This window comes from Aspergillus caelatus (assembly GCF_009193585.1).
Source record: "Aspergillus caelatus strain CBS 763.97 unplaced genomic scaffold BDV27scaffold_59, whole genome shotgun sequence".
NCBI classification, from domain to species: domain Eukaryota; kingdom Fungi; phylum Ascomycota; class Eurotiomycetes; order Eurotiales; family Aspergillaceae; genus Aspergillus; species Aspergillus caelatus.
In genome coordinates, this window is record NW_022475322.1 from 116,059 (window position 1) to 132,023 (window position 15,965).

The following is a 15,965-nucleotide window of genomic DNA, read 5'->3' on the forward strand; positions in this document are numbered from 1 at the left end:
AAAGCCTTGAGGATCTGGCAGTGATGCCTGGCGGAAGATATTTATACAGGTTTCCAGACACTTTTAAAAAAGGCCTGAGCTGTTGGTTTACGTAACGCCTGAGAGATTGTTTAATTAGAGCATATGACGATGCAAGCCATGAATGAGCACTATTAGAGTGAGGATATGCTTTGTATTTTTGATGCTCACGTTGTTATCCTGGCTGGGAAGGAGCATGACAGAACGATTCTGTGAATTCAATGACGAACTGGTAACATTTAATCTATGTCCACTCTACCGCTGTTCTCAGCATGTGTGGCATGTTGGATCTTGCTACTTGAGGTGAGTAACATGGAGTAAACTAGGGCACAGTCCATCCACATGACCAGTCTTCTATCTGTCTTTCCATAGCGATTGTCAGACATTTCATGAGCTTCATTCAGGCAGCATGCTAGCTCCTATTAGAATCCGATACTAACCCCAACAGTTATCAAATATCGAAGCACACTCCTCTCAACCAACAAACCAGTCAGCCCTGCACCAACCCCGCGATAACCATCTGCCCCCAAAAATATAACCCGTACCCAAAAGTACTCTGAACCCAACCTCGGTTTCCAGGAGTTTTCTTAAACGCATCCTTCGCAACATAAACATCGCTAGCAACGAACATCGCCGCGCCAAACACTCGCTGGTACTGCCAGCAGGACGAAACATCCACCGGGGTCGTCGAAGCCGCAGTAGCAAACATCACGCTGATGATGGTAGCATATACCAGGACCAATGCTTTCATATCCGCAGGAAGGGCGAGATCCAGTACATTACTTCGAGCCGAGGAATGCGGCGGTGGATAGATTACGCCAAGCCATTTTGCGACCGCCATGGTTGCGAGGAATGTTGTTGCGAAGGTTCCCCACGAGATCACCTCGTTGTCCTGGAAGAAGGCCAGGATATAGGCTATATGAGCTGCTGCGAAGGCGACCACGCCTAGTTGGAAGGAGATGGAGATTTTCTTTTCCTCTTGGGGATGGGAGTCCGCATTATGGAATTCGCTTCGCGAGGGAATTAAGAAAAAGTCACCGGCTAGGGAGAAAAGAAGGCCGGCGGAGATGAAAGAGCGAGTGGAAGTCCACTCTCCTGATATTAAAAAGAGTGGCCCACTGAGGAAAGCGACCGAAGAGAGCATTTTGAATAAGGCTGTGCCAGTGTGGGATCGGGATACGGACTCCGAAATGACCAGCAATGGGAAGGACCCCATGAGAAGGTACACTGCCGGCAGAGGGGGCATTGACAGATTCGTAGACATTTTGGCTGAACGTGATTCCGCAGATACCCAAGGGACTGAGATGTAGGCTGCAGCGGTTCCTTTTGGCTTTTTCTTATATGTGTCAGTCGGGAAAAACGAGTGATCAGCAGTGGAGACTTGTCTGGGGAATCCATTAGCCAATTGATCGGGTAGTGCCGAGATCACAAGCGGAATCAGCGTGGATACCTCGGTCGTACTTCTCCCTGTCATAGGTAGACTCTGTTGGACTAGTATACGCGTTTCATGAAGTGTTTTTGACGATGGAACATTGACACGCGCAATCTCAATGCTATTTCCACCGTGAGAAGCAAGACAAAAGGCGCTATACATAGTTACGATCTACAAACACTTCGAAGAGGAGATGCCCTCATCCATATATTTCATCCAGCATCATGATTTGCAGGTTAGAGGACGACACTGCTTCCGATATAAACAGGCATGCAAAGTAATCTCGGCTGTCATCGAGCTCTGTGGGGCTCTTTCAAGATATCGAAGACATATGTGAAGGTGTGGCCGCATTGACCTATGCCTTTAACTGGTGGAATTAAACTATTCACTAGTGTAAAAGCTAGAGTTAAATACTAACTAATATCTTTGCCTGTCTGAATGGTATCATTGACCCAACCAGGAGCAAGTTCTGATAGGGATAGATCGTTATGGTTGTCTATTTGCCGGTCGTATCAATATTTTCTATAATTAACTACAAAGCCTGGCAGTAATCTTTGTGATGGTCAGGGAATAAATATACGTCAACCCTGACTGACTGTGTATGATGTAGACAAAGGAACGAGCGTTCATTCACCAGGCCATTTGTCTTCCTCCTATCATAACCTCCGCAGAACCCGTAAGTGAGTTAATACACAGCTGGGGTTCCATTCAATGAAAGCGATAGAATGTCCCTATTCACCCACTGACCGAGACAAATGGTATAAATAATAGGGATGTGGCTCACATCTTTTTACTCCCTGTCCTCCTGCTCTGTGCTTCGTATGCCTACATATTTTCCAGACCGTCATCCATCCACATCCGTGACTGAAAGAACCCCATAACCCCATACCACACAATGAGAATCCAAATCATGATTCTTCTTTCCCTTTGCACCCTAGCAACTTCAATAGCCATACTCCCCAATGCCCGCCGTGAAGCTGGTAACCCCCCCCAGGACTCTCACTCCCAATACTACACACAGAGAAACAGAAACTAACCATAATAACCGAAGACGAAGTCATCGAGGACTACAACCCTGCCACCGAAATGGCTACGCAAGATACGTTTGAAACCAGAGCCTACCCTCGTTGCTTGAGTTACGCGGACTGCAAAGGTGGCTGGTGCCACAAGGGCAACTGTCTAGACAATGTGTGCAAAGGCGCGAATATGTGCCCCAAGGGGTTCTTGTGCGATGGTGCCAACTGCTACAAGCATAAGAAACCTTGGGTGTATGATGGTCCTCCTTAGATGAGATGTAAGTTGCGTTTGGGTCCCGGCGGATGGATGATTGTCTAACTGGGTTTGTGTAGGGTGATGTTCTCATCGGGGTTCTGCATGGTGGCGACCTGGCTGGCTTATTCAAAGAATGGACAAGTAGTTATCTGGTAGTAGGGCGTCTGATTCAGAATTACTCATAGTCTTCCTGGTCGTGACCCGTGGCTATGATCCTTGATTGGGAACTAGGTGGATCTGAATGAGTACGCTTTCTGTGTCTGTAGGTCACGTTTACATACTTCATTGTATCAATGACCATGTATGCGTTGTCGATGCAGCTTGATTATGATAGGTGTCAGTATCAAGAAAGCATATGCAGTACAGGAACATACAGATAAACCTTTCTCTGATGTAGTATTAGTTTTAGTGCTTGTCGAAGATCTTATTTTTTTTAATTGAACATAAGCACAGTACCTGCTAATCAGGTCCGCTATAAATGCAGACTATATTATCATTCCCTTTTTTATACAATAAAAACATTACGTATATCCTAATTTTAAAACCCACCCATTACTCAAACTCGGAAGTACAGAAAACACGACAACGCCACCGGAAGACAAAATGCACCTGATAATACCATTAGCAGACATACCACGGCACAAGACATGCTGTACACTTACCCATAACTAGATTCATATAGTAATACCCGGCCGTTTCGGATAAAGTGCCTGAAATCAACGGACCTAGCATGGAACCGAGACTGAATGCCACTTCGGTCAAGGAGAAGACCCGGGAACTCCCACCGAATTCTCCGAAAATATTTGGATCCTTTGCTTCCATGTCCTTGGTAGCAGCTGATAGAAAATTTAATAAGCATGAGTTTGTACTAGGGATAGGGAAGGAGAAGAACCCAGCGTGACTCACCAACCAACTGCATCGTGCCCCCACCGCGAATCAAGGTGAAGACAATACCAAGACTAACCAGACCAGTGAGGAAGATGGCTTCGCCATTGGTTTCTGGGCTGGCCCATGGGAACTTCTTATCACCGGGAACGCCCAGCAGCCACAGACCTGGGGCCGAGAGCGTCCAGCCAATCGTCGCAGGCAACCTGGCACCAACTCGATCGCGAAGCCACCCGACCACAGGGCCAAGAAACATAGGGGGAAGTTGGAGAGTTAGGAGAATCATGCCCACGGAGAGGGTGTTCCAGTGAAAGGTATCGCGCAAGTGAAGAGGGAGAGTGGCATCGAAAGCGGAGATGAGGGTGGCAAAGGTAAGAGTGTTCAGTACACAGGCCACAACGCCAGCATCACTGATCATAATGCGGTAGAAAGAGCGAGATGGCTTGACTTGCTCAGTCTCCGTGGCACCTGTGTTGGAGTCTGGGGACTTGTTGGTAGGGGATGACGGTGGAAGCAGCGGCGCCCTTTCGCTCTCCTCGGGGTCGCGAGGAGCGGTTAGCTTTGGAGACGGGGGTCGGTCAAGCGGTAATTCTCGCCTTTCGATCATCAGTCGACGTGCGATAATATCCAGGAAGAGCACCAGCAGAGGAGCGCTCCAAGTCGGCCAGTATCCCACCAACTCCAGTAGTGCACCAGCGACGATGGGGCCACCGAGCTGTGCGGCTGTGACAACGGACATAGCCGTTCCCAGTGCCTTGCCAACATGGTCCAGGTCGATATTGTCAGTCAAGGTCGCAAACCCTACAATCCATGTGGCGCTACCGGACACTGCCTGCAAGATCCGACCGATAAAAAGCGCCTCAACTATGTGACCGTGAGTTCAACGAAGGTTTAACTACCAGATTTGACGGATGTACATACTGGAAAAAGTGGAGGCCACTAAAAGGGTACCTGCCACACATCCTGCAAGAGCGATCAGCAGCGGAGTCTTCCGGCTCGGTGTCTTATCTGCAAAATGGGCAATGATGGGCGCGGAGATCAGAGACACGAAGCCATGGACAGTCAGGACGGCAGTGGTCATGCGCTGGGTTTTGGATGGATCCATGCCAAGACGATCTTCCAGCATAAAGCTCAAGATCGGAACCACGAAGCCATACAGGAAGGTTTCTGGTGAAGAGCTGTTAGGATATTTGGCACCATCAGAGCTACAACGCCAAGGGAAAAAATACCAGCAAACAAGGCGACGAGAACCGTCGTAAGGATGAAGATTCGGGATGAGCGCCATCGGTAACCCCATGGCAGTTGCTTTTCGCTTTCCATGGTCTCGAGTCGCTGGCGATGGGTGACTGACGGGATGATTATCCTTCTGTCTTTGAATCCGGGGAATTCGGCAGCCCTCTTGTCTTATAATACGAGAAACACGCCTGGGGTTGGGTTTTCGCCGGGATAAATGGCAAATTAACTTGGCCCATGCAACATGAGATCAGCAAGTCAATAGTTCATGCCCATTAATAGTCGCTAAACCAGGCAATCGCAAAATCTGATCATCCCTGTCGGACCAACGAGAGAAAAAGGAAAAAATGCATCCGACCCGCGGTGGATACGAATTGCTATCCTTCAGCTCAGCCGCAGTTCCGCTGCCCTAATTGGTTTTTTTTCTATATATCACCCTCAGCCGCAAGGACGCGACACACTGAAACGAACGCCTCATGAAAATTTCAATGAATAGAATGGCGTCGATCAGCTTTGACTCGTAGGCTCTCCCTTCAGTCAGCCCCTTGCATAAATCTGTGTTGGAAGTTTCACTCGCGCTAAAGGTGTCACGTTAAGAGATGAGGAAGCTGTTACAACTTACAAGACCCAAACCTCAAGATCTCGTCCGGAATCTTTTCATAGCCTTTAGAACGCCGATCAAATTAATCATCGTGCATCGTCGCGCGAACATGAACACGAACTCCATTTAATTTGGTTGCAGTGGCGGCCCGAGCGACTAATCAAAGATTCCGATCACCTGAATGTGGATACCCTGAAGAACACATCACCCGCGGATTCCCATTGCTTCACGCATTCAGCAGCTCAGCTCAAGGCTAACTTGGCACTAGGAGGTGCATACCGAGGCCACTCGCTAGCTTGCCCCCACCTCCGTCCCGACCCAGGAAACCAATTTGGAATATGCTACTTCCACTTGTAGTGGAGATGATCGACAGGAGGCAAAAGGCAGAATAATCAGATATTCCTCCGTACATACCTACCTCTGAAGATGTACATCTTCAGTAAGTACATACATTGTTGGAAGTAAGGAGTTACTCTCGGAAATTACCGCTAGAGTTGAGCTCTGACATCCAGTCCAACCCCGCATCAACCTGATCCACAGCCAAGTCCAAATGCATCGGATTAGGGACCACCCACGGACCATCGTATGAAAACAATAGGTCATCAAACGAGATTGGGAGATTGTATTGCTCCGAAGCCGTAGCTACTGGCTCGGACACGTCAAACCCTGTCGGAATGTCTTCCCATATTTCATCCTCTCTTTCAACAGCGTCATCACATTCGCGATTTACAGTCACGATACCAAAATACGGCACGGCAATTTGACGACCAGTCCCTTTTTCTAATGATTTACTGCCTACTACTAGCTCCTCTAGGGCTGTATGGCATTGACCACTCAGCGAGTGTGGTTGGCCTTCGGAGCAATCCTTGAGGGCAGAAAGCGTCCGGTTGATAAGAGACTGATCATATAAGTCCGGGTCCGGTTTCGACTTTTTCTCTCGCGAAGTATGTCGCCCGAGGAGATGAAGGAAGATAATGACCGCAGCGCTAAGTGCCGAGAATCCGGAGAGCTTGACGCTGTTGTCGATGCGCGTTGTGGTAGGATCACTCTCATACAAACATAAGTAAGCCTCGAGCAGCGACCGTGCACTTTTCACGCACGAAGCTCGGCCATGTTCTCGCCCACTCATACCCGAAGATTGCAAGAAAAATGGCAAGTATAAATATGCCTTCAGCTGGTGGATGTTTGCCAGCCGGTAAAGCCGTGCATGCTTCTCAGGAATATCTTGGCAAGTAGATATCTGCTCCATGTCTAGGTATCCCGTCGGGAGCTGCGAGGTAACCTCGTCAATCTGCTCATCAGTTCTAATGACTGACGAAAGCGTTGGCTCTTTGTTGATCTGCAAGCAATCAATGACCCGACCGGTCAACACAGCTAGATGTCGAGCATGGAAAATGATCGGCGAGGTCTCTGTCAAAGGAGGAATGTTTAGATCGCAAAGGTTCTCTGGAATCGAGTACGGAAGCCCAATCATCAGGCTTACCCATCGATCTGCACTAAACAGTTGCCAAAACAATGAATCTAAGAGTGCCGAGTTCCTATGCTTCTGGTGGATACCGGCAAGTTGAGCTAGGGTGTTGGCCCTGCGGTACGCGATCCAGGCTCGCCGAGGCTGCAGGGAGCTCATATAGCATAGCCCTAATGCCATCAAACATTGGAGACCATATCTGCCACCAGCTAGATTATCATCGTATAGAATCAACTGTTCTACCGGACGGAGGTACGTTCCAAAGTCACCGGTACTAAATGCAAAACACAGTAACAATATTGCCAAGAGGCAAGGATGTCCAGTACGAAACGCCCGCATTGCGAAGCTCTGGAGGTCAGAATCATCTTCTTCGCCCCAACCCAGTGCAAAGGACTCCCGCCATGTTCGCCACCAATGACATCGTGCCCGAAAGATCTCCATCATCTCTGATTCGGATGGCAACGCCAGACAAAGTCCGTATATAACATCAGCCCGTTCTATATGTTGTGCAGAGCTATGGCGCGTGCTGTCCTTACGTTGTGGAATTGCCGACATGGGAAAAGCCTCTTTTTCCGGCTGAGTCTGACCAATCTGCACATCGTGAGCAGAATGATACAGCAATAGACCTTCTATCAAGGGCAGTGTCCTACTAGTTCATGATTTAATAACTTCATGATAGGCGCACATCCACTTTGCACAGTATCTGGGTTGATGACTGCGCTGTTGGCAGCCGCGTCCATTGCATATTGTTGATCTCCCTTAAGAGATAACCTAGCTCTTTCTTTTAGTTGGGCTAGTGCTCCAATAACATGAACCGACCCATCCGAATGGACGTCTGGGGGATCCCTTCCGGTTATTGGGGCACTGGGTGAGACCCCTGAAGATGTTTGATTCGAGTCATAGTTAGGCTGGAATACGTCCGACCCCTGTGGGACGCACGTAGATCCTCGCCTTGCACAGTGAATGCACCTTTCTGAGTTACTTGGAGGGAAGATACAGCGGACCTTCCGTCGTCGGCCTGGGTTCGTGTTAGTTTAGATTCGATTATTACTTAACTGACCCATGATTATTGGAGGCCCACATACAAGAAACGCAGCTATGCGTCCCCTTCCTCATTCGCCTGGCTGGAGGCATGGAGTCGGCTTGTACTAAATTCCTTTTCGTTAGGTTCGGACGAAACTACAGTTACCGACTCGTGTGGCGAGGCAAGAGATATCCTGCCCGTAGTGGAACCACTCCATGCGATTCTCATTCGTCCGTATCAGCTTCGTCCGAGGTAAAAGTTCCTTACTAAGCATATTTAACTCACTTCGGACGAACATGAGAAGAAATATAATTATAAAAGAATGAAGGCTCGACATGGGTTTTCCGGATGGTATAATAGAGCAATTTGCACCGTGTCCTTCAAGTGGCATTCTCTTTGGTGCGGTATAAATTTCTCACCCTCGACTGAGGCACATTTTCGGAACCCACCTTTCTTCCTCGATCACCTTGGACACCTTATATAGATCTACTAGTGTTGAGACGATGTCGTCAACCGATGAGATCCATGTCACGGCGAGACATTCAGTACAGTGTGCCAACAAGACAGCAATGCTACCGTTGGAGTCACCATTCAATCTAGGGCCCGGGGATCACTTAGTGTTCCCTTTTGTACCGATACAGGTGATTTTCATCTATAGGAACTCACCAATAAGTGGAGGTGTTGACTCCAAGACCACTGAGATCATACCGGCTGAACGCCTACGTCGCGCACTCTCAATGGTACTAGATTACTATCCGCATCTGACAGGTCGCCTACATTTCAACCCGAGTAGCAAAGTCCCAGAGCTTGGGGCTTTAGGAACCGGAGCAGAGCTCCTAGAGGCCCAGTGTAGCTCACGGTTGGACGACATTGCTTCGGCTTCCACTTCAGGTCGCATTCTAATGCCACATCTACCTGCATCTGGAAACACCCTACTCCCCCCTTTCGACCCGACGATGGAAGGAGTCTGTCGCGATCCTCTTGTCGCCATCAAGCATACGCGGTTTGCTTGCGGGGGCGTTTCACTCGGAATCCGGCTCCATCACATCGTCTGTGACGCACATGGATTCTTCCAGTTCGTCCGTGACCTCGCTGAGATCTACCGGGGAGTTCCTGTCAATCAGTCCGAGGCAATCGCCCTCCCGACCCTTTCCTCTCCACCGGAAATCCGGTCATACCTCTCAGCAGCAAACACCATGTCCCCAGAAGAACGCCACGAAGCCCTCAAATACCAGCCATCAGTATTCTACATAGAAGCGACTGGCAATCTCTCCACCAAACCCCGAGACCCACCTCTCACAAGCGCAAATCAAAAGCTCCAACCCCGGGTAATCGGACGCGTACTACGCTTCCCAGGCCCAGAGCTCCAGAAATTGAAAACCCTCGCAACAGACCCCAACCCACAAACCCAAGACTGGGTATCCACGTCCGACGCCCTATCCGCATACCTCTACCAACGCAGCTACCAGGTCCGCTTCCAACACCTCAAATCCCAAGGCATGTCGTCATCAAAAGCCGCCTCCGAACTCACGCGCGGGCTCTGGGCCTCTATTAATTGTCGCTCCCCAGATCGTCTCAATCTCCACCCACGCTACTTCCCAAACGCAGTCTACTGTCCCACTGCGTACCATTCGCACGAGTTATTGGCGGATGCGCCACTATGGAAAGTTGCTAAGGCACTGCATGAGCAGATTCACTCTGTTGACTCGTCGACAATGGAACGGACCCTGAAGTGGGTTGCGGCGCAGCCGGATAAGAGTCGCATTAAGGTGAATTTTGAGTTTGGAAATGGCAGTTTCATTGTTAGTCAGTGGTCGAAGTTTGATATGTATGTTGGTGTTGATTTTGATGTGGATGTGGATGCGAAGCCGATTATGCCGGTGCTTGTTTCGCCTCCTTTTACGGAGATCTCGTTGGTAGATGGGTTGGCCATGATGCTGTCGACCGAGGAACAGACCTTACAGGATAGAGGACAGAATGATGTACAGGAAGACGGGGTGCCTTGTGCTGTTGATGTTAATCTTACGTTGAGTGAGCCGCTCTGGGAGATACTGGATCGAGATGATGAGTTTCGAAGCTTTTATTGTTGCTAAATAAAAGAGACAGAAAAAAGATCAATGCCATCATCGATCGTAAGCCTTTTATGGTGACTGTTCGCAGAGACTTTGGAGAATGATTCTACTCGTTGGAATTATTCTGCCAAATTAAATGACACCGTCTCGAGCCATTCGAGACACGGCTCGCTGTTGAAAAGATCTAACATTTGTTCTTCGCCCCAGGGAATGCTTGAAACAGTCTCTTCAGATTCCACTGGATCCCCTGCGACATAAATACTAGAATTCGCGCAATCGGGCCATGTGTGCCTCCCGTTATTATCTAACTGCCCAATATTGTCTTCCAAGCTGGCTGATGCAGCTGCGTCATTGACAACAGCCATGGACTGATCAGAGGCTTCTTTGTCGGCTAAGAACAGAGGCCGACAGAGGTTGAGCAGGGTTTCAAATAACCGATGTAACTTGGCTGCTGGTACAAACGTGCTGAAGGGGTCAAGTGCTACTGTGGCTCTCTGCATCAGTTGCATGTCCCGAGAACTCGAAGTCCTGACGACATTGCAAAATAGAGAGAAGAATGGACGGGGGGGGAATAGTAGGATTGTCCTGTTAAGAAGTTTTGTTAGGGACATGGATAAGAGGTTTGATGTACCATACTCCGTCAATCGTAGTCATCTGTGAGGAAATAGAACCATACCTGGCGATATCATGTACAACAACTCTGGCTTGAATGATTCGGGCGAGTCTGTCTGCTCAATCATCGGGTCTATGGGCTCTTCAATACCTACTGGAAATGTTGGCCCTGTGTTGGATATTTGGTGATTAGTATAAATTGCTGCCTCTAGTACGCGGGTCCACGTGCTGTATATTTTGGCACGGTCGTCTAGTGTTTCGAGTATAGTCTCGTAGGCCGCAAGACTCTGACCCATGGGCTCTGCCCGGGTAACATTATTCCTCTTTTCTGGGCTATTTGCATCATCACACTCCCCTTCATTCATATGGCTGTTAATGTCTATTTGCTGCTGCACTGGTTGACGAGTCGGGCTAGAGCTGGCATGGCTAAGATATATATAATTAGTACGTGTATCCAGGTTAACCTCAGCCGGATGAGACATGAGTACAAACCTGTCAGGAGCACGCGAACTACTCTCCAGGGCTTCCAATCTCTTGGCAAGAGCAGATATTCTGGTATTGGCATCAGGTATAGAGCTTCAATAGGGTAGGATAACGAAATATGAGAACCCACTTTGACTGCCTTGACCGTGCAGACCGCACAGGACGAGTACGTCGACATTCAACCTGCGCCACCCAACAATTCTTACAATGTTCCTCTCAATCGCATTTCACCTACACGACAGGACCATTAATCAACGGAATTACTATCCGGGGTTTGTAATACAAACCTTCCTAGAATAGCACAGATCACACTAGCAAATATCTAGTAATCAGCTACAGATCAGTCATGACGACAAGAGATGTCGGTATTCGCCCTGTGACGTACCGCAGCCCTGCTTCGTTGCTGCCCCATATCAGAAGAAGGTTCGGCCGATATAGCCCTAGCACGAAGCAGCCAAGCAACCTTAGTGGTTCATTAGAAATAGCGATTAGTAATTTGAAGCAGTTTGGTGTAAATTCTTGAAATGTGGTCGAAAAAGTCTTTTTGCGCTGTCCGGAAGAGCTCGGTTTTCGGGTCCGATACATAAGCTTCCGAAAGCCCTATGGCCGTAGGAGCTTGGAGACTGTTCAGCGAGGAAGCGTGAATTTTCTTGGTCTCTTGAATTCTTTCAATGTCAGCTGTTTGTTTTGCAGTTCTTTCTTTTCTTTCTCGCTGATACATTACTCGTGTTTTCTGTCTGCTTCCAGGCATATGTGGTGAACATATAATGTCCATACTTCTTAACCAATTCCTTTCCTCACTTAGCCTCACCTCATTGTTTCTCTGCCAAACACCTCGCAGCAGCGTTATATCTCCTGTAAACCGCTTTTAACGTGTGACTGGAGATATCATCTGTAGACGACAAATCGAAAGAACAACAGGATGGCTGAGAATCATCAGCCTTCAAGCACACATCGCATGGCGAAGAGAAAAAACCCATCTAACGTCGGGCGAGAACCCCCATTGAAATCAGAGAGCAGTGATGATGACGCCCCTTTGGTATGTACCACTCCGGTCGCGTTCTATGAGGGCCAGTAGCAAGGCCTCTGATTGAGATCTATAGTCGAAGCGAATTCGCGTATGTCACAAGGGTGATCCTACGATCGGCCCTGGAAGATCAGAATCGGTCAAACGGAGACGCACGAATATTAAAATCTCCCAGGAGCCCGACTCCGATATCCCTCTGGCAAAGGCGTCTACAAAAGGCAGTACAAAAGGTCGGCGTCGTTGGAAATGCACACATGAAACTCCTTCGAGTAGCTCAGGTCAAGGGATGTCTCAGATAAAGAAGGAAAATGGTGTGGGGGGTAAGAAGTTGACAAAAGTCAATGGTGACCACGAAAAGCTTGGAGCAGGCGGAGCGACGTCGAGGATCACAATCGGCGACACCTCAGCAGCAAGAATTAAGATCGATCCAACGTGTACGGTAAACTGCGATGGTCTCTTGGGAAATCCCCTAATTGACTAATACTAGAATACTTCGCGGTGGCTAAATAGATAATTTTTGCTCTATATTTTCATGGTGGACTAAGATTAGTCTATAAATGATGCTTAAAACAAATGACTATCTAAGATATCTAAACCATCTAGACCTAATTAACCAACCTGTAGCGGGTCCGTTTCGCAGCCGGAAATATTCTATAGTGTTTCTCGAGAATACAATTGCCTCCATGACTCTACCGCTCGCAATGATCCCCCTTGAATATGTTGAACCAGTTGGATAGCGTTATACCTCTCCAATCTTACGTGTTCGCCTTATGCAAGCGTTCACAACGATTTCCTTCCATTCGGAGGATCTGAGGGACATATAAAACGTTGATTCCGGTGTACTAGGGCATTTACAAGAAAGTGAAGCTGAAGAGAGAGAGTGTGGGGGTCATTGGTATAGGAAAAGAGGAGGTCATCTGGGAGTAAAGATACCAAGCTCTCAAGCCTTCCTTCCCCGCTTATGAACAAGACTGAGATGCGGTCGATGATGGCGCAGCCTACCAACGTTCCAATGCCGGTCCCTGTGCGATATTTATAAACAAGTCATCCAACATGAATTCTCCACATTCAATGCCAAACGATGGAAGGTTACCGTCCGTGATGGAGCTGCCCATGGCGGCCAGGCCGAGCTCAATCGGGGCCGTATCAGTTGAATCCTCCTCTGTATAATCTTAGCGTTATTGAGTCGACAGAGTGAACATAACCCTTACGCTGTAATTGGAGAATAGATATCAGCTGCTCAAGGTAGTACCTGCAGCGTTCCACCATCCGATTGCCCATATCCAGTTGACGCAGAGTTGCGACGGCGCGACCAGGATAGAGCTCGATGTTGGCAACCTGATGTGACGGGAAATCTCGAACCGACTGCCTTGCGCGCTGTACCCAGGTGGCCCCGATAATGACTAATGCCGCATTGAAGGCTGTCCCGGCAGACAAGAAGAATGAGATACCCGCAAGCCTAAGGAGAAGTGAAGGAGGGCAACTTACTGTAATAAAGGGAATACCACCACGCCCCAAGAAGGTCGCGCTGCCACCCTGTCGCACAGACTAGCTCGTGGATCATGTCGATAATACCCATGGCCGATTCGACGCACTTCTTCATGCTACTATAGCCGATTTCATTCAAAATCCGCTCTTCGCCGGGCTCCAGACCGGACGCGTGGCTAGCGTCAAGAAGTTTGACTAGGATGGGCCGATGCAGCAAGATCTGGACGTGGAGATATCGCAATGTGAGAACTACCCGAAACTTTAGGGGAAACAGCCGCGGCTGGGATGCCGATTGCTCAACTCCCTCGCGTAAGTCCTGCAGCGATAATTGACGAAGGTTCTCCGGAAGCGCCATAACCCACGAGAATAGCTGGTTCTCGATCGACAGCACTCGGCCCATTGTCTCACCAACTGACAGGCTAGGTTGACAGCCCAAATTCTGACCGTAAATCCGGTCAATGATGTTGCCCATTTGCTTATACAAGGTTCTAGTCACGATTAGCTGCGAGGACAGTGGAACGGCCAAGTTGTGGTGTCCACCAACATGGTATGATTAAAAAAATGGATGCTCTGATGAATAATCTCGTCATCGACGACTGGTTGACCCTCGGTGATGCTTGGGACGACGGGGAGGTCCAGCTGAACATAATTGTCAGGGATCGCAGGCGGTCGTCCAAAGGTCATACTCAAAGTTCTAGGGGGCAATCAGCCGGGAACTAGAATCAACGAAGCTCGGAGAGTCGTGTACCGATCCAGTACCACACAGGCAAACCACGTTCTTTTTCGTATCTCGCGCTCGAGAGGCGGAAACGCCTGGGAGGCATCTTTCGAATGTAACCCTAGCTGCAGCGCGGCCTTGACGGCGAGTCCGTGCACGGTCCACGCCTGGACGGATTTCTGCGTCCCCTGGAGATACTGGCCCATGAGTAGGAGATACTGCACTACGGGAATGTTAATATTGCTGCGCTGAGGAATGGACAATGTGCGCCAACCCACCGACCTCCAAAGTTGTCCCTCGTAGAATCTCGCCCCGGCACAGATTAAGAGCCTGCCGATAGTATCGGGCGGACTCTTTGATTCGCATTTCAGCTGGGGCATGGGTGGATATGGCAGTAACTTTCGCCATGGCTAGCATGATGTTCAGCAAGCCTAGCCAGGTTCGGCGGACTTTTTTAGAATTGTTTTTAAATTGGTGATATGTCTCAAAGAAGGTCGGGGGGTGGATGTAAGGGAACAGCAAACCCGTATCGTAAAAATACCGGCGAATCAGTTGCAATGTCTCTTCTGATGACGGCAAGAGAGGATCCGTCGCGAGCCCAGCATGCACAGCCGTGGGCGTGCGGCCGGATACCGGCGATGGAGGCCGAGTGGCGCTGACGAAACCGCCATCATAGGCAATTTTATCCATCCGGGGAGAGTTGATTTCCTGTTGATTGCGTTCACTGTGCGACACTGCACGGGATAGGTGCCGCAGAAAGGCGATGTTCGATGACGGGCCTGCAGCAGTTTCCCATTAGCCTGCTTTTGGACGGATCGGAGATGAATCACCGCACCAAAATACCCGCACTCTTCCTCATCCGCGAAGGTCACCGCGCCCATGGCGTCAGTGGGATCCTCTGGTCCTGCCAGATCGGCCAGTGGTTGATGACAGGGCTCCGGTTGACCGTCGCTGGGTGGGCTTTTGCTGCTCATGTGCGCCGCCAGCCGCGTCATGTCTGAACGCATAGTGTTGAGGTTATCCTCGAGTGACTTCATCCGCGATTCCAGATTTTGGAGGTAGCTCGGGACCGATCAGTACACGCAGCAATGGGAATGAAATACGCCGATGCTCACTCCTTTTGCACGATCACATTGGTGGCTGTGACTGGCGGCGTATAGATACATTCAAACCCTAGATCTTTGCACATGCCACACTGAGGCCGAACACCATCACACTAGGAACACAGGAATTAGTGGGATTGCTCGACTTTAGCCATTGGATGCCCACCCTGGACTTTCGCGTGCGACATATATCGCATGCCTGAGCCACGCGGCGACGTTTGCTTGGTGGTCCTTGGAGGGTGGCTTGATCGGATGGTAGCTCCATGACAGGGTGCCTAATGCTGGCTATGACTTGCTTTTGCTACAGCTATCTCTACCAGGCTGTGCAGTGGGTATGGATGGAACTGAGAACCGGAGTTAAGAGGGCATGGCATCGAAGCCGGGGAAGCCGGGGAAAGTCCGGAACTTGAGTCGGCCAAATGCTCCATATGTGCACATTTATGAACCGCATAACATCGTCATTATGCTTAGATGACCAATTGCGAAAATTTGCATAACTAACTTCTCTACTACTACTGCGACACAAGAA

General features: G+C 49.2%; 9 protein-coding genes across 9 annotated transcripts; 4 read left to right on the forward strand and 5 right to left on the reverse strand.

Moving 5' to 3' along the window:
- Positions 1-508: 508 nt before the first annotated feature.
- Positions 509-1,282, reverse strand: BDV27DRAFT_156406 (lysoplasmalogenase; the record flags this gene model as incomplete). The annotated part of the gene is made up of 1 exon (XM_032072330.1): positions 509-1,282. One exon carries the CDS (start codon positions 1,280-1,282, stop codon positions 509-511), a length of 774 nt encoding a protein of 257 aa, XP_031929056.1.
- Positions 1,283-2,345: 1,063 nt separating this feature from the next.
- BDV27DRAFT_156407 (uncharacterized protein) lies at positions 2,346-2,737 on the forward strand (the record flags this gene model as incomplete). The annotated part of the gene is made up of 2 exons (XM_032072331.1): positions 2,346-2,430; positions 2,502-2,737. 2 exons carry the CDS (start codon positions 2,346-2,348, stop codon positions 2,735-2,737), a joined length of 321 nt encoding a protein of 106 aa, XP_031929057.1.
- Positions 2,738-3,093: 356 nt separating this feature from the next.
- BDV27DRAFT_125967 (MFS transporter) lies at positions 3,094-4,990 on the reverse strand. Its single transcript, XM_032066452.1, has 5 exons — positions 4,837-4,990; positions 4,529-4,774; positions 3,629-4,471; positions 3,385-3,558; positions 3,094-3,331 (listed from the first exon to the last, which is right to left on the reverse strand). The coding sequence occupies exons 1-5, from the start codon at positions 4,925-4,927 to the stop codon at positions 3,279-3,281; spliced, it is 1,407 nt and encodes a 468-aa protein (XP_031929058.1). The 5' UTR covers positions 4,928-4,990; the 3' UTR covers positions 3,094-3,278.
- Positions 4,991-5,781: 791 nt separating this feature from the next.
- BDV27DRAFT_125968 (fungal specific transcription factor domain-containing protein) lies at positions 5,782-7,070 on the reverse strand (the record flags this gene model as incomplete). The annotated part of the gene is made up of 1 exon (XM_032066453.1): positions 5,782-7,070. A coding segment is annotated over one exon (1,160 nt), but the record flags the coding sequence as incomplete, so codon positions are not given.
- Positions 7,071-7,179: 109 nt separating this feature from the next.
- BDV27DRAFT_125969 (uncharacterized protein) lies at positions 7,180-7,637 on the forward strand. Its single transcript, XM_032066454.1, has one exon. It carries the CDS (start codon positions 7,188-7,190, stop codon positions 7,392-7,394), a length of 207 nt encoding a protein of 68 aa, XP_031929060.1. The 5' UTR covers positions 7,180-7,187; the 3' UTR covers positions 7,395-7,637.
- Positions 7,638-8,320: 683 nt separating this feature from the next.
- On the forward strand, positions 8,321-10,026 carry BDV27DRAFT_171258 (transferase; the record flags this gene model as incomplete). Its single annotated transcript, XM_032075555.1, has 1 exon — positions 8,321-10,026. The coding sequence occupies exon 1, from the start codon at positions 8,437-8,439 to the stop codon at positions 10,024-10,026; it is 1,590 nt and encodes a 529-aa protein (XP_031929061.1). The 5' UTR covers positions 8,321-8,436.
- Positions 10,027-10,124: 98 nt separating this feature from the next.
- Positions 10,125-11,099, reverse strand: BDV27DRAFT_156411 (uncharacterized protein; the record flags this gene model as incomplete). The annotated part of the gene is made up of 2 exons (XM_032072332.1): positions 10,125-10,489; positions 10,682-11,099. 2 exons carry the CDS (start codon positions 11,097-11,099, stop codon positions 10,125-10,127), a joined length of 783 nt encoding a protein of 260 aa, XP_031929062.1.
- Positions 11,100-12,022: 923 nt separating this feature from the next.
- On the forward strand, positions 12,023-12,608 carry BDV27DRAFT_156412 (uncharacterized protein; the record flags this gene model as incomplete). Its single annotated transcript, XM_032072333.1, has 2 exons — positions 12,023-12,139; positions 12,204-12,608. The coding sequence occupies 2 exons, from the start codon at positions 12,023-12,025 to the stop codon at positions 12,606-12,608; spliced, it is 522 nt and encodes a 173-aa protein (XP_031929063.1).
- Positions 12,609-12,994: 386 nt separating this feature from the next.
- On the reverse strand, positions 12,995-15,763 carry BDV27DRAFT_171262 (putative C6 transcription factor). The gene is made up of 9 exons (XM_032075556.1): positions 15,603-15,763; positions 15,449-15,549; positions 15,169-15,395; positions 14,612-15,112; positions 14,364-14,556; positions 14,160-14,309; positions 13,616-14,103; positions 13,339-13,548; positions 12,995-13,289 (listed from the first exon to the last, which is right to left on the reverse strand). The coding sequence occupies exons 1-9, from the start codon at positions 15,699-15,701 to the stop codon at positions 13,126-13,128; spliced, it is 2,133 nt and encodes a 710-aa protein (XP_031929064.1). The 5' UTR covers positions 15,702-15,763; the 3' UTR covers positions 12,995-13,125.
- Between the last annotated feature and the right edge of the window lie 202 nt (positions 15,764-15,965).

Bases quoted from the DNA above. Each gene is read 5' to 3' on its own strand.
- BDV27DRAFT_171262 (XM_032075556.1), bottom strand. From the start codon at position 15,701: ATGGAGCTACCATCCGATCAAGCCACCCTCCAAGGACCACCAAGCAAA. The intron at 15,396-15,448 runs GTGAGCATCGGC...ATCGGTCCCGAG, and splicing joins AATGTGATCGTGCAAAAGGA to CTACCTCCAAAATCTGGAAT. The intron at 13,290-13,338 runs GTAAGGGTTATG...AAGATTATACAG, and splicing joins ATCTATTCTCCAATTACAGC to AGGAGGATTCAACTGATACG.
- BDV27DRAFT_125969 (XM_032066454.1), top strand. From the start codon at position 7,188: ATGCAAAACACAGTAACAATATTGCCAAGAGGCAAGGATGTCCAGTAC.
- BDV27DRAFT_125967 (XM_032066452.1), bottom strand. From the start codon at position 4,927: ATGGAAAGCGAAAAGCAACTGCCATGGGGTTACCGATGGCGCTCATCC. The intron at 4,775-4,836 runs GTATTTTTTCCC...GCTCTTCACCAG, and splicing joins TCTCGTCGCCTTGTTTGCTG to AAACCTTCCTGTATGGCTTC. The intron at 3,332-3,384 runs GTAAGTGTACAG...TGGTATTATCAG, and splicing joins CTATATGAATCTAGTTATGG to GTGCATTTTGTCTTCCGGTG.